General features: G+C 34.6%; 1 protein-coding gene across 3 annotated transcripts in view; it reads left to right on the top strand.

Moving 5' to 3' along the window:
- The window catches only part of LOC125065021 (serine/threonine-protein kinase NLK), a 122,119-nt gene that overhangs the window by 90,870 nt on the left and 7,557 nt on the right, over positions 1-23,692 (top strand). For all 3 annotated transcript variants that reach the window (XM_047672430.1, XM_047672431.1, XM_047672429.1), the window contains exons 4-7: positions 5,864-5,970; positions 19,661-19,829; positions 22,812-22,938; positions 23,346-23,516. In XM_047672430.1, the coding sequence (XP_047528386.1) occupies positions 5,864-5,970; positions 19,661-19,829; positions 22,812-22,938; positions 23,346-23,516 (574 nt within the window). The remainder of the gene's footprint in view (positions 1-5,863; positions 5,971-19,660; positions 19,830-22,811; positions 22,939-23,345; positions 23,517-23,692) is intronic.

The raw sequence follows: 23,692 nt of genomic DNA, 5'->3' as shown, positions 1-23,692 counted from the left end.
AAATGTTAATATTATAATATTGGACAACATCACATACATTACTCTGATCTCAATGTAAGTAGCTAAAGCACTTGTGTTATGGAAAATTCATAAGTAATGACGGCACCACAAACACCCAGACCCAAGACAACATAGAAAACTAATTACCTTTTTCTACATCAACTCGGCCGGGAATCGAACCCGGTACCTCGGAGTGGCGTACCCACGAAAACCGGTGTACACACTACTCGACCACGGAGGTCGTCAAAATATTGGTTTGTTCTTATAAATACGCTTTGTTTCCACACTGTCATAATCCAATGGGACGATTTGACAGGAGAGAGATTTGGGCCGCGACCTAACATACCCGTTTTTTATTGCGTTAGGACTGTTTCCGATTACCTTTAACTATATTGACACTAAAATTCAAGTATTGGTCGTGTTATTGACCCGAGTCGATACTGTAACTCTGTAAGTTTTTCTTTTTTAATCTGTAACAGGAAGCCGACGGGCAAAGTGCACCTGACGGTGAGTGATCACCTCCGCCCATAGATATCGGTACAGCAAGAAATCTTAAAAAAATCTTAAATCTTCAATGACTACCAACAATGAGATTTAAGATAGTATATCCCTTGTTCCTGTAATTATATTTAATTATTTTGTTTCTCTATATTCGTGCTTTGCATTGGATTAGTGCGTAACACGTATACGAACACGTAGTATTATGATTATTACATAAACTTGTTCGAAATTATATTTCTAAATATATTTAATCAGTGTGTTAACGTTGAAGTTTACAGACATATTGTAACAAAATATAATAATAATAATTAAAAAAATATAACATAATTATGTTTTACTTAATGCGCAATTAAAAATATATATATCCGTGAGTCAATATTCCCGCCATCAATTGACGAGTATCAGTCAATGTTGCCAGATTAAAAAGTTATTTTATAATCATTTATATACAAAATGTCAGATACTCGTCTCTAATGTACAAATAATAATCATACATATAATATTTAATATCAAGTTCATTACATTCTAATTGAGTGTTACACGATATGGTTTAATTACAGACCTAAATGGCCCAGTGTGGCATGGCAATCTTAACGGAAGGGATTTAAGAATAGGCAAGCGATAAATATGTGTTAATAATTCATACCTTGCTATCTAGAACAAAACATCGTGAATGTGAATGTGATGTATGAAATTCTGCCACGTGTGTATCCACCAAGCCGTTTTGGTGCAGCATGATGGATAAAATCCAAATCTTGCCCTGTAGGCCATTAATAAAGTCTTAACCAATACCTTTTAAACTAACCTATTACTATATTTATATATATAAATATTATATTTCGAAACTAAATAGTTGTAAATTGTTGCTTTATACATATTTATCTTGTAATCATGTCAAGTCCTTGTAAGAGCCTACTTAAGTACATATATGTTAGTATATATGTTTTGATCTTGATTAGATGAAGCCAATGAGATTGCCCTTGGGACTAACTCAATGTATAATTAGTATATCTAGGATAACTTTCCATCGTAAACTTTATTTTATCGTTCCAGTCTATTTCAATTGAATTTACAATTCATCAAATATATTCTATTTCATATATTCTACTGCCAAACAGAATTATTAGTATTGTTGTGATTGGAATCGGAAAGGTTAGTGAGCCAGTATTACTGCGGTAATTAGTGACATAATCATGACATCTTAGTTCCCAATGTTGGTGGCGCATTACTTATGTTCGGAACGGTTTACGTTTCTTACGGCACCAACATCCATGGGCGGTGGTGACCAGTTATCATGCTTCTGATCGTCCGATTGAAAAAATAATTATGAAAAATATCCATATGGTTCTGAAAAAGAATTTGATTTAATAATTACGTTTTCAGAAAACCTTCGATATTTAATATTATATGGAAAATAAAGTAGTTAGTGGTTACAGATGGTATTTGTAGTATTTATTCACCTAGGATAATTAATTATTTTTTGTGTTTGTTGTGAATGTCATAAGCGAGCTCGAACGTATTCATGAACAACAATTACCTTTGATGAGACCCGTGCCAAGTTAGACTTTCTAAGTCAAACACATCGAAAGTTATGACGTCGAAAATTACCAACTTCGCTTAACGAAGGGGAATAACTTGGTTTTTAAGCCATTTTACAGTAAGGAGTTTCCTTATGAAGAAATGAAAAATAAAAGATTTATTTTTTTCTGCTAAAATCGATAATCAAAGACTCGTATTATTTCTAATTTATTCATATTAAATATTTCATTTGATTTTCTATAAATAATCCGTTATGACTTGCAGAGTATGTAAAAGTCCTTCGAAAGTCGTTTTTTGTATCAAGCTCAGACGAGAAGTTCTTTATGTTTTTAGTACTTATTGTGATAAGACTTTTCATTAAATTTATAAGTTCTAAATACCATTAATATTTTGGGTCGGAAGCCTTTTCTTGAATTATTGTAATCTCTTAACCTTTCACAAAATATAACTCTAAGTAACGCAACAAGTCACAGACGCTTGAAGCATGCCCTTTGTGTCCTCCAAATGTACTGTATAGCAATATTCACATTCGTAACGTACATTATGGATCTTATGTCTAAAGGAATAAGGGTGATATAACGCCCAACATTGAAAACAGCTAAGGGGTTGGAATCTCAGCCCCTCTGTAAATAATTACGTCTGCCCACTACGACGCCACGAGGGCGCATCCCCTAGCAGTTTTAAGCGTGGAACCCTCGCTTTTATGTTTCCTTTGGCTTTTCGGGAGTTTCAGTGATAAAAGAAGAGAATAGAAGTCCCTTCGTTTCCTACTCATTACTCAATATACGAATTTTAATTGTATACAATTCACACTACGTTATGTTGTAACTGAGTTTAGATATTAACAAGTTTTATTTATGTATGAGATTTCGTTTCGGATTTTTCCCTAGTCAGTAGCAAATTGTAAATGAATACTGTCCTAATTATTTTAATGCTTTTGTGGTTTTTTGGAGCCGTAACAGTTTTAATCAATCAACAGTGTAAATATTGTAATGAAAATAATCCTCGGATGTTGAAAATATTGGTGACAATAATCGATAAAAAACTTCTTTTTTATCTCCTTTGTAAGCATTTCCAAGTACTATCAAAAGGACAATTAAGATTTACGTCAGTCTTAGGAATTGAAACGTGATTGCTCCGCTTCTTTCACGTAAAAAAAGAAAGTTGGTTTATTACGAAGGTCTGATGTACCGACTGACTTTCTGGATAACCTTTACCTTTCATTAGTCGAAATAAACGCGCGTAGCTTACGAAATGCGCTCGTTAGGTCGATCCGAACCTTGCTAGTAAATGTAAGACTAGGTCTTGCGGTTCACCTGAGGTGGTATCGAATAAAATACAAAAAACAGGCGCCGGCATAAGCTTACAATATTATATTTTAATTTATTCTCAATGATAAAAATACTTTATTAGATAAGAATAGCCAAATTTATGAATGTGGCACATATTACGATCAATTGGATCGTTTTGTATAGTAACAGGGTTAGTGCCACTATATAAGTTGTTTTCTCTTTTAAATCTTGAAAAATGATAACTATTTATAAACGCAACTAAACTCACACACAACAAATAAACTGTTTATTAAATATCAGAAAGAGTAATATTAGCTTTTTCGAGTCAATGGGATGTACCCATAATTTCTGAAGAGATTCGAACCTGGGATTAATAATCTGTAGCTAACGAACAATTCAAAACCAACCTTAGAGACAGGATGGAATTTTATTTACTCGCATTATATTCTAATTTGTATATAATAAACCAATAGAGGTTATATGCCTAAGCATATTGTTTTCCATGTCCGAATTATGTAGAACTAATCGCACAAACACATATACTCTTTTCAAACCATAAGAGGAGAAAGGCCAAATAAACAACATTGGACAGCAAATTGACGAGATATCATTGGTCGAGAGCTTGATTAATCTATGATATTCAATATGGATTTGCGAAAAAATGGCGTTTTGAATGAACGTCGACGAAACTGTTTTCGGAATTTTGGAAGTACAATTAAAGTGAAAATAAGTAGTTAAGTGTAATAGTGTTGTATTATAAATAAAAATGTATTAATCATAAAGTCTTAATAGTGCACAGTTATTAGCGAATCCAAGACTTGCTTAACTTTTTTCCTACTTCCATTGGAATAGGCTATAGGTACATTAATGTGTCCGTCTAAAATGTAGTTTCTTAGGTGCGATATATCAAATAGAATTTGCATTCTACGTTCACACGATGGAACATGCAAGCGAATACAAAGATTCACTTGGAAACGGCTAGTGGATTCTCTTTTTGTTGCAAGATATAGGTCAAAAGTTACCTGACGTAAGGCTATTTATTACTGTAGACGGACCTTTTCTTTTGGACGAGTGTCTGTTTTGTGACTATACTTTTTTTTTGTATTTGAAAAGCGATTTCCTTTGTTTTATAATTCTTTTGAGGGCTTCAATGCGTTTTTGAGATTTCATTTCACTTTGAAAGTGACAATTTGGTAGTTTTTGTTTAAACATTTAGGTATTTATGTAATACAAGATTACTATCATATCAAAAAATTATATACATTGTTTTGAACTAATGCCGTTGTGTTTACAGATAACATCTAACTCTCATTTTATTCTCTGAAAGTGATCAAATTATTTTTAATTATTCAGGCGTTGTGTGTAAAGGCTGCTATCCAGGCTTTAGATGATTTATCAATACTGTGACGTCATAGTATATCTCCGTTATAGACTGGGATATGACTCTTAAATATTATATCCATTGCGGTAGTTGATATATGGAAACATATCTGTCAAGGGTAATAGTGACTTATATGGTAAGTTAATACTGACTTATATGTCAAGGTTTCAAGGGCAATAAATTCCCATTTTGTACGGTGAAATATAAATATTATATGTATCTCAATATCTCCAGTCTCTGCGGGCATATTTATCTCGGTCCTTATGACTTGGACTCAAACGCATAAATAGAAAATTTGGAAAACCTTACTTGAGAATTGTCATATATTGTAATGAAAGTGATTAAAGTTCTCTCTCAAAAGGCTTAAAAATGTAACCAAAAATAATAACTTGCAAATTTCTTCAACGTTTTCCGGCGAATGGTAATTTATATGAATTAGACAGAATTCCTCCAGACCTTGAGTTTCGGAACTAACCGCAACAAGTGCTGCATAATTCCGCAGGTAGCTTGTCCTGTAATTTTGGTAATGGCCACTAGGGGCGTACCTAGCGCAGATAAGCGAGATAGCACTGACGGCCGTCGGTCCTCAGAATTCCGTACCTCGGAACCCAAGGGAGGGGACATTCCAAACTCCATGGAAAACACCCTCCGTGGGTGTTTATATTACGGCTCACGTTGCCCACATCCAATACTAACTAAATTTGGGTGGTTTTGTGCTCATTAGCGTTACCTGCGCGTTACGTGTTTGTTTGTGAAAGTCCTATTACTGCTGTAATGGGCAAAACCGCTCGAATTAATGCTAGATGTGATTATGCGATGTCCGATTGCTGTTGCAAATTTGCAATTGCCTATAATGTAAGCAATTATGTATGCCCATGAATTCATTTCTCTGTTAATTACATCGTTTCATTATTTATTTTGATGCTTAATAGTCGTTTAGTTTCTCGCAATGATTAAATTATTGTCTTTTTTTAAATCTGATTTAGATAGAATTACGAAGAGTTTTTTGTCACTAGTAACCAATAAAAATTGAATTATCGTTTTTTCTGAATGGTTTTCCAATGAATACGAATAAATCTGTGTAACTACTTTAATAATGTCTTAATTTCAGATGATATTTCGTATGATTTCCTTAATAATAATAAAACAGTTATGTAATCACGGAGCTCCTGCAGAGCGACCTGCACAAGATAATCGTGTCGCCCCAACACCTCTCCGCCGACCACATCAAAGTCTTCCTCTACCAAATACTCAGAGGTTTGTTTAATATTTCATTATACCGGAATGCTTTTGTAATAAGGCCTTAATGGCCGGAGGAAAATTTGCGAAAGCGGATGTAAGATAGGATTAATTTTCACTTATAACTCGCATAAAGTAACGTCGAAATTTAATAATCCGTTTATTTTCCTTAATATTTTTTATTTATAAATAACTCGTGTAAAAATTAACAATTAATGTAACATTATATTATGTTAACGTTTTTTTTTATTTAAATTTACATCAACATCGTTTGTCTATATTAAATGCACTCAAACGAAATACAAATATTCAACAATGATATAGACAATAAAATTTATTAAATGAAATTAATAAAATATGTTTTCGTATCTTTGCTAATTGAATGTGGTTATAAACAAAGGTAAAATTTTATCAAATTAATTATGACAAAAGGTTCATACGTGCCAGTGTTCGGGTTATTTTCCTTCGGAGAATACAGAGACTGGAGCTAGCTCGTCGTTTTGAGTTTAACGTCTATAAATTCAAGTTTAAAACAAACCAGCTCCCGAGAGTACGACGGCCATGACCAGGATACTCGTAAAGTTAAAGCAACTAGCTCTATACCGGCTTTTTCCATTTCCACCTGGCTTAAATCAATTTAAACTACTAAGAGCTAAAACTTTTCAACTACGCTCAGTGCTGAGACTTAAAGGTATTCTTGCAATTCACGTTTTAATTATCTTTTTGTGGAATTAATTCTGATCGTTAGTATTTTTAAAGCGTTTTATTGCAAGAATTAATAATATGAAATCGTCACCCGATTTCATATTATTAATTCTTGCAATTATTCCTGTGATAGCAAGAGATTTCCCTCGAGTGAAACGCGCGAAGGGAATCCAGAAAAATGCGATCGTTAAGCTCCCGACGCTCGGAGTTTAATTAAAAACTTTATAGTTGCCTTAGTGGTCTCGGCTCAAGTAAAAGGATAGGCGTCCTTTGACAGCGTCCCGCGACTATCTAAAAATTATGTGCCTACATTACTTCGTTAATAAAGGTAATTGAAATGACAAATTGCAAAACATCGTCCGAATCACTAAATAAATAGACTGATTTAAATAATGATTATATAAATTGTTGATAGAGATAGGTAACGTTACATCAAATTTAATAATCCTAGTAGATAAGTAAATTGTTCAAAATGTCTTGTCAGTGATAAGTAAATTTTAACCGTTTAAGTTTAAAGTATCTTTCGCATCGCGATTTGAACTGTCCCATCACGTCGATGCAAAATTTACACTCGTATATTTGTGCACGCACCGACAGTTTCCGTTGATCGTTTCGGTCTCGTCGATAGCACCGAGCTAGGTATCTACGTAGGTATGCTAATGTTGCTCGTTCGATATTAATAATGTATGCGCTGTCCGTTCGGTCGCAACTCGTAAGCCATCGCTCCACCGATGGCTTCGTCTTTTATAATATTCAGGTACTCGGAAGATATTTTGATCCTTGAATACCTAACATACGATTAAGATCATATATAATTATACACTGTATGTTGTATCAATGTTCTTGCTTTGATTTGTAACTTTTTTTTTATTATTATTATTTAGCAGATTAATTATATAGTATGTGCAACATACTATGGATAAAGATATTCTCATTAGTTTAATTTAACTATATAATTGTATTTCGTAAAGTCATTGTTTAATATAAATTTAATTTTTTCCCGTTAACAATTCACCAATTTTGCATCGGTGAGAGGATTATTTTAATTGGTCGGTTTCACATAATTCCAAATTTCAAAATTGTTAAATAAGGCCAGTTAGTTAAAGAGGCTTAATTAATTTTGTTTATCCAACGAAACGAAGAGATATAATCGCAGAGCCTGTGCGGCGGTAACGAGCGAAATTATGGAAATGCGGCCGCGGCCGGCGTCCCGGTCTTTTGCGACTCGTGTGTAGCTAGCGTTATTTATGTACTAGATTTTTTTACCCAGGAAATCTCTGCGCGGTCCTCAGTATAAGCTACTAGGGGTTTATTGTGATAAATGGTCACGGTACGCAAGAACACTTTTCAAGTGCCTCACCGGAGTAAATTTAAAATATCAATTACGTCTCAGCTGATGCTTGGAATACTAAATAGAGTAGGTCGTTGGGTATAGTATTTATTGATTAAACGAGTTTGTGATTTATTGTTTTAATTTAATGGAAATAAGTCGAAGTCATTTTAGCATTGATACCTACAATTATAGATTTTTTTTAGTCTTTTAAAATCAGTCTGGTTATTAGGATTTTGCTTCGTCGTTGGATGTTAAAATTTTAACCGCCAAACGCTTTTATACCTACCGGGATCTCGCTAATGGAATTTATTCCTATACGTCAGCGTATTTGTCGGCACGATAAATAAAACGTCTTGTATTAGTTACATAAAATCTCAAGACGTCAAAGATAAAGGTATTATACATGTTGTGCTTTGAAGTCTTTTCTATCACCTTACTGTGTCTTTAACTTATCTAAGAAGTCGTCTATGCTAACACACAGATTAAAAATCTTATTATTTTTTATTACATCACTCTTCATATTGTATCCATTTGTGTGCAAACTTGCTCTGCAGTCGTAGGTATTAGAATATACCTAATTTATGATCAATTTGAGAATTAAATACCCCTTGTGTAATTCCTTCACGATTGACGTCCCGAGGTATATTTGATGTTTAATATTCCTTGTTTGTCGAAATCCATCGCGTCCGATGTTTTTTCTTGACATTTCATTGAACTATAGTCATTTGTAGCGACTTAGTTTGACAAATAATTGTGATTACACTTTCAATGTAAATTAAATAGTATAAATCATTTCATGGCTAATGTAGTCAACACAGGAAAATGTTATGGTTATAAACTATTTAAAGTATTACCCTTATCGTATTAAATATATAATCAAATCAAATCAATTTTATTCAAGTAATCTTCACAACAAAGCGTTTTTGAATCGTCGATATCAAAAAACTACCACCGTTTCGGAAGCAACCTCCAACGAGAAGAAAAGGCAAGAAACTCGCATAGTTGCTCTTTTCAAATAAACAGATTTACAATGCTGTTTTTTTTATAATAATTAGTGTCCTGTGATTGAACGCGAGCCTATATGCAGGCGTTTTTTTTCTAAAAAGAACTCATTTAATAAATAATAAGACTTATTTATTAATTTAATCTTAATAAACTTTTTAAATTTCGTAAATGGTAAATTGGTTACATTTCCCGGTATCTTATTATATATGCGTATACCATTGATCCAAAAACGTTCTCTGTACCGTATGCAAACGGAAAGTAGGGGTTACAAGTTTTTTCTTATTTATTGTATTAATAGTAATAAGACTGTAAAGGACGTTCGGAACATCATTGCGGAACTGTAAAACGTCCCATTTCGGAGCGGTCACCCTAACGGTGCCCGGTGATGCAGGGCGTTAATTGTGAAAGCCGTTCCATCCTCAGCGTGAGAGCGATGCACGAACAAGCAATGTTGTTTGCTGCCAGTGCGTGAGCAAACATCACACCCCGTACTGTTATTCCTTGTGCGATACATATTACATTCGGGATGCATTTCATCTTAAATGTATACCAGTGATTAAAATTTCCTTGTTGATTTTGAACGGGAGCTATCGATGCTCGGACAATTCTTGTTTATATCGTTGTATTTTTAAACAACCATGCCATTTGAAATGTTTCATTTAGTGAATGGTAAATGTTTCGCAGCTATAATTATGAAATAAATAATGACCTTTTTCATTTTTCATCAATTACAATTCATCAATTGTAACTATTAAGTTTTATTTTTATGCCGTTATATTTTTGTTTTTAGGTTTATAGTAAATCTTCAGCAGCGGTTATTTCCTGACATTTTTTTCTAAGAAACAATGGCTTGCAAACTTAAAAACACGTCTAGAGCTTCTTTATAACCAAATAAATTATATTAATCATCTCAATTAAACCACTGAACTAATCGAAATGGAATGTATCTTAGATGTAGGCTGAGCCTTGGATAACATAAGCGTTATAAATCAAATTCGAGATTGAGTCTTAATAAATATCTCGAATGATATAATATATCGGTCGGGAAGTAAAACTTGACTGAAATATAAGTAAATGAAGTTGTAAAATGTAATTAGTATCACGATGACCGTAGTCAAATGAGTTTAGCGCTTTGTCCCCGCAAGGAGCGAGGACTACTGAGCGTCGCGCTCGGGTGCGCGGGCGACGACCTGTGCTCAACTCTTGGATGAAGTTTTACAAATATTTATAAGTTTTGCAATATAAAATAATAACCTTTTAAATTAAATAATAGAGGCACCGTAGATTACGACCACATTATTAATAGGTTCTTTTATTATATTAAATGACTAATTTAATCAATAATTCTGAAATACACAATAACGATTTCACATGTACATGTTGTGTTAAATAATAATTAATGCGTTAATGAAAGATATAAACCATTGTGTAACTTAGGCCGTATGACTCAAAGTAGTAAACAAATTATTGTATTAAATGTTATTTTCCTTTGTCAATTGAATGCCTTGTATTAGTTCTACTATTGGAAGTAGGGTTTTATATTGCAAGCCCATCTGTGTAGGTACCATCCAATTATTATCCGCCAAATATAAATTCAGTATTTTCGTGTTCCGGTTTGAAGAGAGAGAGCTTAACTACAGACATAAGGGACATAACATCTTAGTTCTCAGGGATAACTGCGCATCGGTGTTGTATGGAATGGTTAATATTATTAACGGCGCCAATGTTTATAAGCGATGTCGACCAATTACCATCAGGTAGTCAGTACATTTTCCTATTATATAAAACAAAAATAATTTATAGAGGCTTTTCTAAACTGTACTCCGGCACGGAAATGTGCATTTATAAATGTGTTCATATGTTGCAATGTACTGTGCTTCGCATGTCCCGTTAGACTAATCGTCAGCTTTAATATCATGGACTTTGACTGACGTAAAACTTTAAGATTCCCAGCGTACATAACTCCTCCGGCTAATGTTTCAAGGTATCGTGAGTCACAAGGCAATTGAAGAACAGTATACCAGACTCTCAGAGCTCATGTTTATTGTTCAGTTCCGTATCTTTGTAAATTGTAACGACGTATTTTATGTACAGCTAAGAAATTTTGACATAATATTTTTAATACTAATTCGATCTGATAATACATAATTTGTTCAATATGTTAATTGAGTTAGTAACTCATTTATATTGAGCTAATCCTACATTGTTCTAGTTAGAATCAACACAGTTGTAATATTAATTATAATTCGATATAATTTACTTGTAGCGTATTTAGGTGTATGCGTACGTTGAAACGTCTATGTTTTGTCTATGGAATGATTTTGACGTATGACGTACTTCTTTTTCTCTCTTCCCTTCTGGTGTGAGCCGCGGTAACGTGTGTTATGTGAGTGCGCCGCGCTTTTGAAATTAGCTTGTGTAACGGACTTATCCTTCTCCTATAATATCACCCATCCCTTTGGCTGTGTTCTTCGAGTGTATGAAGACCAAGGGAGCGCTCCCAAGAAGAACGTGTCTTCACCGAGCCCAGAGTTTTGAGGTAACACCCTTTTATACCAAAAATACAGTCCACTTTTCTCTCGCGCGTACATTTTGGTCCTTCGTAGCCAAATTTGAGATTTAAAATTTAGTGTAAATCGGCGATTTTGTGTGTTTTAAATCGCGTGTTAATACTTCAAAATCATTCCATGGAGAAACGGATAATACTTTCGTTAGGAGCTAATGTGTAATTTAAAATAGTGTTAATTTTTATTTCGCTTTACAACATTACGTAATTTATATTAATTGCGTATTATTTGCATTGTAGAAAAGTGTAATTTTACATAAAAATAATTTAGTCGATTATTTTTCGAAGTACCTTCATATTTTGTGATATTGTCGGTCGATGCGCAACCGCACAATATAGACCGGACGCGTCGTGTTATAACGCAGTCGAGTTAAAAAGTTTAGTATTATATTATTTAGTGTCATAATAATTGTGTTTCTTTACTTAGGACAACTTGTTTTTTAGTTTGAATTGAATATAAATCTTATTCCTTAGCTAGTCTCGTGTTTTGTAAAATAATAATTGTATTGTGTTAAATATGGATTTAAATCAATTATTATTTCATAGAAAATTTCTCGTTAAGCAATTAGACCGTATGTTGCATTACGAAAGTTCGGATTTAGTTGATGAGTTCGACGCGAGTTATGGTGATTTAGACTTACTTCGTTCTCAGTTTGAAGAAACACAGACTAAAATCGAATCAACTTTAATATCTCAAAAATTATTTGTAGAATCCGAACAGGAGGAAATCCGTGATAATTTTATGGACAAAGTGATCGATATTCGTGCGAAATATAATAAATTCTTAAAGCGTAAGTCAATTATTGAGCGTAGTGATAGTGATAATAATTCTGAGCGTAAATCTGATTGTGGAAAGTGTAGTGCTCCGAATACAAGTGTTAGGTTACCTAAGCTGCCGTTGTTAACGTTTTCCGGTGAGTATTCAGAGTGGTGTAGTTATTTTGATTTCTTTAATTCAACCATAATCGGTAATAATAGTTTATCGGAAATACAAAAGTTTCAATATTTACGTGGAAGTTTAAAAGGTGAAGCATATAATTTAATTAAATGTTTATCATTAACATCCGATAATTTTTCTGTAGCCTGGAATTCCCTTGTAGAAAGATACTCCGATAAACGTCGCATAGCAAATAAATATATGGATGAATTGTTGAATTTAACTTCGTTGCGTAGTGACATAGACGTCGAAGGTATGAAACGTTTAAGAAATAATTTGGTAGAAAATTTAAGTGCATTGAAGGCTTTAGGTTTTCCTACCGGTGAATGGAGTTTTTTGTTGCTTCACTTAGTGTTAAAAAAATTAGATAGTGAGTCGAGACGTCGCTTTGAATTGTCCTTAGAAAATGATCGCGAATATCCGACATATGTTCAACTTCTAGATTTTTTAGATAAGCAAATACGTGCTTGTGAAGCGTCGAGTCAAGGTTCGATGCGTAGGGTGTTGAGTGTTAAGAGTGCTAGCGGGAATAAGTATGTTTCTTCTTTTACAACCGGATTTAAAAATAATAATGAGTGTGTAATGTGTTATTCTAATCATGAGTTGTATAAATGTCCTAAGTTTTTGCATCTGTCTCCGTATAATAGATCGAAAGTGGTAAAGCGAAATAAATTGTGTTTTTTGTGTTTATCAGGTAATCATGTTGCCTCTGAGTGTAAATCAAACTTTAAATGTGACAAGTGTGAAATGTCACATAATAAACTCTTGCACTTTAAGCAAGATAGTGTGAATGAGAAAGAGTGTTCTCGTGTTCGTGAAAACGAAAGTGGTGTACGGCGAGTGTCTGGCGAGTGTGTGAATGCCAGCGGAGAACAGGCTGTGGTGTCCCTTAAAGGCTCTGTGTGTGCGAGCTCGGGAACAGTTTTGTTGTCCACTGCCGTGGTTCGAGTGAGGCGACGTGACGGCTCCTGCGAGGTGGCTCGCGTGTTGTTGGATCCCGGTTCACAGTCGTCGTTCGTAACCTCTAGTTTCATTCGTCGATTAGGCTTACCGATTCGGCAGGTGTGTGTGCCAGTGTGTGGTCTCAGTATGTCTAATGTGTGTAAGGCGAATGGTGTCGTGTCGTGTGAGATACTACCTGAGAATAGTGATGATAATTCTCAGATTGTGTCATGTTTAGTGCTAAATAAAATTACGAACTTTATACCTAATGTTTATGTTCCTATTGAACAGTGGGATCATTTAAAACCATTAAAGCTTGCCGATTCAAAATTTAATATTCCATCTAAGGTTGATATTTTGTTGGGGGCTGAGGTGTTTCCCTCTATCATAAGAGACGGTCGTGTCGTAGGTGCGTGTGGGGGTCCCCATGCTATCAACAGTGTGTTTGGTTGGTTGGTTATGGGAGAGGTGAGAAATAAAAATCTAAAGAACCTGCAGAAGGTATCTATGTCTAATTTTATATCTGATGAAAACCTCGATTCAATTTTGAAAAGGTTCTGGGAGATTGAATCAGAACCAGTTGTTGGTTCTTTTTTAAGTCTGGAGGAGAGGCGCTGTGAAGATCATTTTGTTTCAACTCATTCTCGTGAAAAGAATGGGAGATATAGAATTAGACTGCCTTTTAAAACTGATCGACCGGACTTAGGTAATTCGCGGGATATCGCTTTGCGGCGTTTATTAGCTTTGGAAGGAAGGTTAAACAAAAATGAATTATTGAAAAAGGCATATAGTGATTTTATGAAGGATTATTTGGATTCGGGTCACATGGAATTGGTTAAAAATAATTTGGATGTTCGTTATAGGCCTAACTACATTCCACATTCATTCATTCCTTCTGTGTTGATTAATATTCCTGAATGTGATAAGGAACTTAGTGTGAATTTTATTGCAGCAGAAGATGAAAGTGTCATCAAGGTGTTGGGTGTGCAATGGAATCCACAAAGTGATGTGTTCCACTATAATGTTAGACTCGATTCGTGTGAGTGTACCAAACGAGCAGTGTTATCTCAAATTGCTAAGTGTTACGATCCCTTAGGGTGGTTAAGCCCAGTCACATTGTTTGCTAAGTGTGTGATGCAACAATTGTGGGTGCGTGGTTTATCGTGGGATGAACCTTTACCAGTTGATCTTAAAAAAGTGTGGTTACAATATACTAAGGAGTTTTCAGTCTTGTCGAGTGTGAGAATAAATCGATTTGTATCGACGAATGCAGCTTCGATTGAGCTTCATGGGTTCTCAGATAGTTCTGAGCGTGGTTACGCTGCTGTTGTCTACTTTCGGGTTACTGCTGCTAATGGACGCAGTGAGACGTATTTACTTATGTCGAAATCTCGTGTTGCACCTCTTAAAAGGATTAGTATACCACGGTTGGAGTTGTGTGCTGCAGTAATTCTATCTCGTTTGATAAAATATGTTATGAACGTGTTCGAAGATAGAATAAAAATCGATAGAGTTTTTGCGTGGACTGATTCTACTATCGCTTTGTCCTGGATAAAGAGTTCATCTCATCAATATAAAACTTTTGTGGCTAATCGAGCCAGTGAGTGTCAGTGTAATGTTAGTCCTGAAAATTGGTTTCATATTGCTTCGGTTCATAACCCCGCGGACGGTGCTTCACGAGGAATGTTACCCTCAGAGTTACTTTCATACAACCTTTGGTGGCAAGGGCCTCCTTGGTTACGTTTGTCACGGGATCAGTGGCCTGTGTCTATGACTAATGACATAGGGGATAGTGAAGTTAATATTATAAATAGTGACAGGCGTGTTATTAAAGCTTTTGTTTGTGTGAATGACATTGATTTTGATTTGCTACATAAGTACTCAGATCTTTCTAAGCTAGTGTGTGTTACGGCGTGGTGTTATCGGTTTAAAGTTAATTGTTTAAATGTTGAAAAAACTAAGTGTAATTATATTACAGGGTCGGAGTACAATTTAGCGTTATTGAATTTGATTAAGTTAGTTCAAAGAAATGAGTTTAGCGATGTGTTTAATTGTTTATCAAAAAATAGACCGTGTGCAACTGGTATACAAAGGCTAAAACCCTTTATAGATAGGTCTGGCATACTGCGTGTTGGCGGGCGGTTGTCTAATTCTTCGTTGAATAATGATATAAAAAATCAAATTATCTTACCTAAAAGAAATCATCTTACAAAATTAATTATTGATTATTACCATAAAATCTATTTACATGTTGGTGTACAAACATTACAATATTTATTGCAAAGTATTGGATACTATCAGCTCGTAGTATTGTTTGACAAAGAGTATTTCAGTGTATTACTTGTTTTAGGAATAAGCCGAAAGCTGTGCAACCGCTTTTGGGCGATTTGCCTTCTTTTCGAGTGGATAGGTGTCGTGCTTTTTTACGTGTTGGTATTGATTATTGTGGGCCTTTTATGATAAAACTAGGAACTCATAGAAATGCCAAACTTTATAAGTCCTATGTGTGTTTGTTTGTGTGTACGTGCAATCCACTTATAGTTAGTGTCAGAATTAACAGCTGAAGCCTTTATTGCTGTTTTTAAAACGATTTTGTAACCGTAGAGGTGTGTGTACGGATGTGTACTGTGATTGTGGTCAAAACTTTGTGAAAGCGAGTAAAATGGTATGTGAATTTAGTGTCTTGTATATTTTTTGTAATATCGTGCAGCATTATTGGCAACGATGGAGTCAAGAGTATCTCCATACGTTACAACAAAGGTCCAAGTGGACAGAGTCACGGAACAATGTTAAGATAGGCTCATTAGTGGTCCTCAAAGAGGACAATTTACCACCCTTGCAATGGCGTCTCGGTGTTATTGAGAATACGCATCCCGGCAAGGATGGTGTGGTTCGAGTGGTTTCTGTGCGCACTGCACAAGGTGTTTGCAAGCGTGCAGTTGTTAAAGTGTGTCCGCTCCCGGACAGTGAATAATATATTTTTATATTTTAGTCAATAATAGTATAGTTTAGTTATAGTGTAGTGTAGAAGCCGTCCGAGTGTTTATATTAGAGTGAGTGACTCTAAGGCGGGCGGTATGTAGCGTATTTAGGTGTATGCGTACGTTGAAACGTCTATGTTTTGTCTATGGAATGATTTTGACGTATGACGTACTTCTTTTTCTCTCTTCCCTTCTGGTGTGAGCCGCGGTAACGTGTGTTATGTGAGTGCGCCGCGCTTTTGAAATTAGCTTGTGTAACGGACTTATCCTTCTCCTATAATATCACCCATCCCTTTGGCTGTGTTCTTCGAGTGTATGAAGACCAAGGGAGCGCTCCCAAGAAGAACGTGTCTTCACCGAGCCCAGAGTTTTGAGGTAACACCCTTTTATACCAAAAATACAGTCCACTTTTCTCTCGCGCGTACATGTCGACCAATTACCATCAGGTAGTCAGTACATTTTCCTATTATATAAAACAAAAATAATTTATAGAGGCTTTTCTAAACTGTACTCCGGCACGGAAATGTGCATTTATAAATGTGTTCATATGTTGCAATGTACTGTGCTTCGCATGTCCCGTTAGACTAATCGTCAGCTTTAATATCATGGACTTTGACTGACGTAAAACTTTAAGATTCCCAGCGTACATAACTCCTCCGGCTAATGTTTCAAGGTATCGTGAGTCACAAGGCAATTGAAGAACAGTATACCAGACTCTCAGAGCTCATGTTTATTGTTCAGTTCCGTATCTTTGTAAATTGTAACGACGTATTTTATGTACAGCTAAGAAATTTTGACATAATATTTTTAATACTAATTCGATCTGATAATACATAATTTGTTCAATATGTTAATTGAGTTAGTAACTCATTTATATTGAGCTAATCCTACATTGTTCTAGTTAGAATCAACACAGTTGTAATATTAATTATAATTCGATATAATTTACTTGTTATTGAATTAGTATTTCAAACCGAATGTTGTTTACACCTGTATGACGTCACAGCTCGATTTGTGTATCCTGTTAAAATTGCTATAATAAGCGCTTAGTGTAGTCCTGTAACTTTCTCAATAAAACATAACATGTCTTTTTTCAAGGTATTGATAATGGTATTTACATTTTCAAAGTAAAGTGTGATGCTTCTGTTGGAGGTGGATACGAGGCCAAAGGTTCGAATTTGAGACTTTTAGATCGCTAGGCGATTTGTTGGTGTTGAACTATATGGTTTGTTCCGGGAATAATTAATTCTACTAAATATAATTATATGTAGAGTATACATATGTAACACACTTTTAATAATTACATTTAAATAGATAAGATTTATGAATCGATTTTGTAGAAGCGTGTTATCGGTTAAGATTTCAATGCGAATGAAAGAACATTGTTACGAAATACCTGTTATTTTCACGTTAAATTTGAAAATGAGGAGTTTGTCGTCAGGTACACGAAAATATTACTTCCTTTGGGAAATTAAACTCGGGAGGTGGTGAGGTGTCGTTAATTTGTTTTGACGTGGCATCCAGCCCGCTTTGTACGGTTCAGCGGTGACGCGTACGCGTTCCTGCGGGATGGCGCGAATGTCTGATGCTCCGCCTACCGTCTTAAAATCGCAAACATTTTCACTGACATGTCCACGAAAATGTATAGCGAAATTTCTCTTTAACATTTCTGTTCTTCGCTATTACGGTAGTTATTTGTAATCTAAACTGATATTATAAATGTGAAAGTAACTTTGTCCATCTGTCTGTGTATCTGTGTGTCTGTAGCTCTTTAATTTCTTTTGCAATTTAATGAAGTTTGAACTCCGGGAAAGGACATAATAGGCTACTTCTGTATCCCTCATACCTGACGACCAAATCCTAAATCAACGAATATCAACTAGTAGGCATTACATATATTTTCATTATCATCATATTATTAGTACAACTTTTTTTAATTAATATAAAAATATTTAGTAAAAGTCCAGTAGTTAATTATTTTATTTACAGAGTTTTATATCACGCTTTATAAAACCACATACCTTCGAATAACTGATAAGAATCACAGACTGCGGCTGTTAAAAAGAATCTACGTTCGTGGTATCTATAATTTATGACTTGGAAATCTGGCGCCGGTTGGAAGTAGCCTCATATATCCTAACTCGAATCTTTCTTACATGTACTCTTGGGGAAAACTGTATAACTGTACGGAACTTTATGTTTCCCTGGTACATTGAGATTCCGGTATTGACCCGCGGAAAGCGGATCGAACTGGATTTGGATAATATGATGGAATTGTTTTTTTTTTTATTAACTCTGACTAGGATCGGATTTAAACCGGTTCCTAACAATTCAGACTCATTTAAATGTTGATGATGAGTAAAGTGAACAATGACGTTTATGATACATGTCAATATTCAATGCGATATTAAAACAATTGCAAGACGGTTGTTTTAATATCGCTGTGAAGTAAATTGCAATGTTAACAATTTCAATTAATTCAAAACAACGTAAAGTTCTGTCACTAGAATTTTCTTATTGTATGCCTTTTGTTGTTAAATCTCCTTTGTCTTTTTCATATGTTTAGACTTTGGTTCGTCTATTAAAGTGTTAAATGATATCTCATTCACTATTTCCTAAACCTTCAATATTTGGTCCCTTCAGTTGTTCATGCGATATTATATGTAATGTTAACATTTCATATGTGATAGTTTAAATTCATTTGAAATTACTTAATAACGAATACCAAAAATCATTTGGGATTAATTTCAGCTACAATGTTCTAAAAGTGAACCATTTAAATTTTTTTTTTTTTGTTTTGTAAAATACCTTTAAATATTTAAATTGGTATGGACAGAGCTGAGATGGCCCAGTGGTTAGAACGCGTGCATCTTAACCGATGATTTCGGGTTCAAACCCAGGCAGGCACCACTGAATTTTCATGTGCTTAATTTGTGTTTATAATTCATCTCATGCTCGGCGGTGAAGGAAAACATCGTGAGGGAACCTGCATGTGTCTAATTTCAACGAAATTTTGCGACATGTGTATTCCGCCAACCCGCATGGGAGCAGCGTGGTGGAGTATGCTCCAAACCTTCTCCTCAAAGGGAGAAGAAGCCTTTAGCCCAACAGTGGGAAAATTTACAGGCTGCTAATGCTAAAAAATGCTAATGCTAATAGATATGTTTGTACATAACATGATCGACTTTTTGACGAACAAATTAAGTATTTAATCAATAAATATAATATTTTGTTACCAGGGTTAAAATATCTTCACTCAGCTCGAATCCTTCACCGAGACATTAAGCCTGGCAATCTGCTCGTAAATAGCAACTGTGTGCTCAAGATATGTGACTTCGGTCTCGCCAGAGTAGAGGAGCCAGACGCCACGAAGAACATGACCCAGGAAGTCGTCACGCAGTACTATAGGTTAGTAAAGGAGCCGTAACGTAATAGTCGTAAATATGATATAGTTGCTCTCGCATGGCTGTGTGTTCTGTCGTTTTTTTGGCTAATTTTCAACTTATAACTTTGTCGAATTTATTAAAACCTTTGTTTTAAATAGTACCTACCTATAATATTAAAATCAGTACATACGCTTATTGAAGGGTTTTTTTAATGGTTAATTAATTATATTAGAAATTCTGATAGAAATTAATTATGATAAATTTTATTTCGTTTTCTTTGAGCTCATTTAGATAAGTTTAATTATGCAAATCGATTCCATGAATAGATGAGGTGATAAATAATCGTGATATATACGTAATAACCTCTATTAGGTAGGTGATAGAGTTCGATTCATTTAAACGTAAAAAAATTCAAGAAATATGTTAAGGATATACCCAACTCAATAAGTTCTAGGTAACAAAAATTTTGTTTGGATACACCAATGATTAGTAGATTTTCGTAAGATAAATGCTTACTGAATTATTTATAGTTTACATTATAAATGTTACCTAAGCAATGAAGACCTTACTAAATAAAATTTCATCGATATATCGATTTATTTTTACCATCACTCGATTGAATCAATCGTCATTATTGTTTAATATATAATTAACATCAATTTTTATTGAAGTCAAGCATCGATAGAGATAATTGGTCATAATGATTTATTTATATAACAATTGGTCCAGTCGACTTACATAAATCGTAGTGAAAACCATTGTATTGCTTTCGAAGAATGGTTATTCGTTACTTGAATAAATATAAAGTGACATCATCTTAACTGGTGCAGTTGCAGTTAAGTGCATCCATCAATGCCATCAACATTTATACCCCGTTCAAGTTGGCTTGATCTTTGACGGACCTGCTAGTGATGAGAAACAGAAAATATAACATATATAACAGTCGATGGAACGATGGAATGCGTAATTCAAATTAGAATTCAATTTTTTTTAACTTATTTTTCTAAAAAGAGTTTTACCAACTTTAACAATAACTTAACAATGATCTTTAATAAGGATTTTTGTAATCGGTATTTGTAGCAGTTACTGCCTGCTATTCGCGTCCCTACCGTCCGACCGATGTAACACTGTACAAGCGTCTATTATTTTCAGTGTTTCTATTTAAATTTTACTTTGAAGCAATAATATATAATAGGAAAAGCCTTAAAATTTTCGGATAACGCTTGAATTTTTAGGAACTTTTTTATTATATGTACATTAATATAGATTTTTTGCAATTTTTAAAATCATTAAATAAAGAGAATAATATGTTCGTCATTGCAAAGTTATGTTGATCAGAAAAAAATACATCTGTCAAAAAGATCAAGCTATCTTGTACGGCTTATAGTGTGACAAGACGTACGGCGATGGCAATCGAATCCACACATAAATGTATTCCCTAGAAGCATTGGTCGGCCAGCCCTAGAAGCATAGATCGGCCAGTCTTTAATAGTATTCAAGTAGTACTTACTATAAATATAAACCACTCTGCCGGGTTTAAATAAATTGTATATAATTATGCAGCACCGGCCCTAGTCCTTCATCAGCAATATTGTCTCCTAGGACCCCTCTCCTCAAAAGGTTTTGTCTTCATATAAACGCCATTAATACAGCTTTGAGTTATCAAGATTGTGTCATTACAAATAAATTTGTAAGAAGCGAGTTAGTATTTTGGCACCGATTTGCAGTTCGTCTTAAGCATAACAAGCGCCCGGGTGCGGTGTTCTGGCGTTCTTCCCTCCCCAATGAATATTTTTAAGACACCATCTGGGCTCGGTTGCAGTCTTTACTATTGACGGCAAGGATTCAAATGCGCGGCACTCGGGTTTATGCAACGCCTTTACTTTAGTTTAAGACGGGCCTGCCGCTTTACAACCTAGCGTATATAGTGTAATCTTATAGCGCCCTCTAAATAAATAAAAATATATTTCTATAAAGCTTTTCAAATAATAGCATAAAACTAAAACGTGAAAAAAAAAATTAAAAAAAGGAAGGAAGGAAGTTTATCGATTCACACCTATTGATAGGTTAAAAAAAACCTTTCATACCCATCAAGGGTTTTTTTACCAATTTATCTTAAACACTACAATCGATTATTAAAAATTCAACGTTTTGAATTTATAAAATTGCTTACTCCCATTTCATTTAGCGCGTTAGTTTTTTTTTTCTAAAGTAAACGTGAAGTGATCGTAGAATGAATGAATGACCTTTGCTCCGCTGACCGCGGTTTTGAAAGTAGGCCACGGCTAGCTCATCTTACTTTACGCGGTTAGTGCATAATATATCGTGAGTCGTGATTTCTATCTTTGCATAACGGCGTCTTGAACGTTCAACTCGAATCGTATTTTGATTTATAACAACGATCAACTTTTGTTGTTATTCCATTTTTGTTTTCGTGTTTAGGACTAGTCCGCAATGCGAAATATTCTCATGCAATACTAGTAAGCATATGTATGTATGTTTACGCACGCGCGATTTGAAATTCGCGCAGTAAAAATCTCTGGCTGGATAAAAATTGAACGGGTTTAGAATCGGAATAAAATCTATTTAGAAGCTACATATTTCGCAACTTTAGAAAATGTGTGTATGATTCGAACCGGCCGTGACTTTATTATCATGTTAATATAATTAAATTTAATTTGACATTAAAACATTTTAATGAACAATAAAAATCTAAGAAACAATTTATCATATTGATTTGTACTTGAAGTCCCTATCTAATTTATTTAATAGTTATATTTTTCAATTATATTACAATTGTTATTGTTAATAATTAATAATAATTACTATTTATTAATACGTTTCGTTCTTGTAATTAGTTGTGAGAAACTTTTTTTTTTCTCAATGCCGACATTTACAATTAAATAGCTTATTAAGCAAGTTTTCATGTCTGTTTGTAATTTAATTTTACGATATGTATGTAATATACTATATTATACGTGATACGTTAATTCCGTGATTATAGGGCGCCGGAAATCTTGATGGGCGCGAACCACTACACGGCCGCGGTGGACGTGTGGTCTGTGGGCTGCATATTCGGCGAGCTGCTCGGTCGACGCATACTGTTTCAAGCTCAGAGTCCCGTGCAGCAGGTATCTATAGATTTATTCAATTATTGTTATATAAATAGTAAATATAAGACATGATATGGTTGGTGAAGAATCAGCACAACCTCCTCGTTGGATAGAAGTGAAGCAATATTTTGTCGTCCAGTATGTGATAATTAGAAGTCCTAAAGAGTAACGTCTCATTCGTAATGTAATGTACAAATATAAATTCATACTAGTTTATTTTTTTCAGATATATCCGGAGTATCGTTTTAATTATTAATGTTCGCTTAGCAGTAGAATATATTGTAACCAAATTTACTCTAACTAGGGGAACTTAGGAACCAATTCTTAACATTTCTTTTTCTAATGGAAATCTACGTCATCTTGGAGTTATAACAAAAATTTATAAAACATCTTCATCATCTCATAGGAGTATCACGTTATTTCAGCTGGAGCTAATAACCGAGCTGCTAGGCACTCCGTCGCTGGAGGACATGCGGTACGCGTGCGCGGGCGCGCGTGCGCACATGCTGCGCCGCGCGCCGCGACCACCCGCGCTCGCCGCGCTCTACACGCTGTCCGTGCAAGCCACGCACGAAGCGGTGCACTTGTTGGCACAGGTGAGTTTACTTACTGGCGTTTAAGGTGCTACCAAACTTTTACTGATTAGAGAATGAGTTTTATGTTTGAGCAGTGTATTTGAAAGTCTTTTACAATAGGTGAAAATTTATATGTAGTTCTATGTAAGTTAAATTCAACGTAAGAGCGAGTAGCCTAGATGCAAATACCATTAAAC

This window comes from Vanessa atalanta, chromosome 6, assembly GCF_905147765.1.
Source record: "Vanessa atalanta chromosome 6, ilVanAtal1.2, whole genome shotgun sequence".
NCBI classification, from domain to species: domain Eukaryota; kingdom Metazoa; phylum Arthropoda; class Insecta; order Lepidoptera; family Nymphalidae; genus Vanessa; species Vanessa atalanta.
The sequence above is the reverse complement of the archived record's forward strand: the minus strand, read 5'-3'. Positions and strand labels throughout refer to the sequence as shown.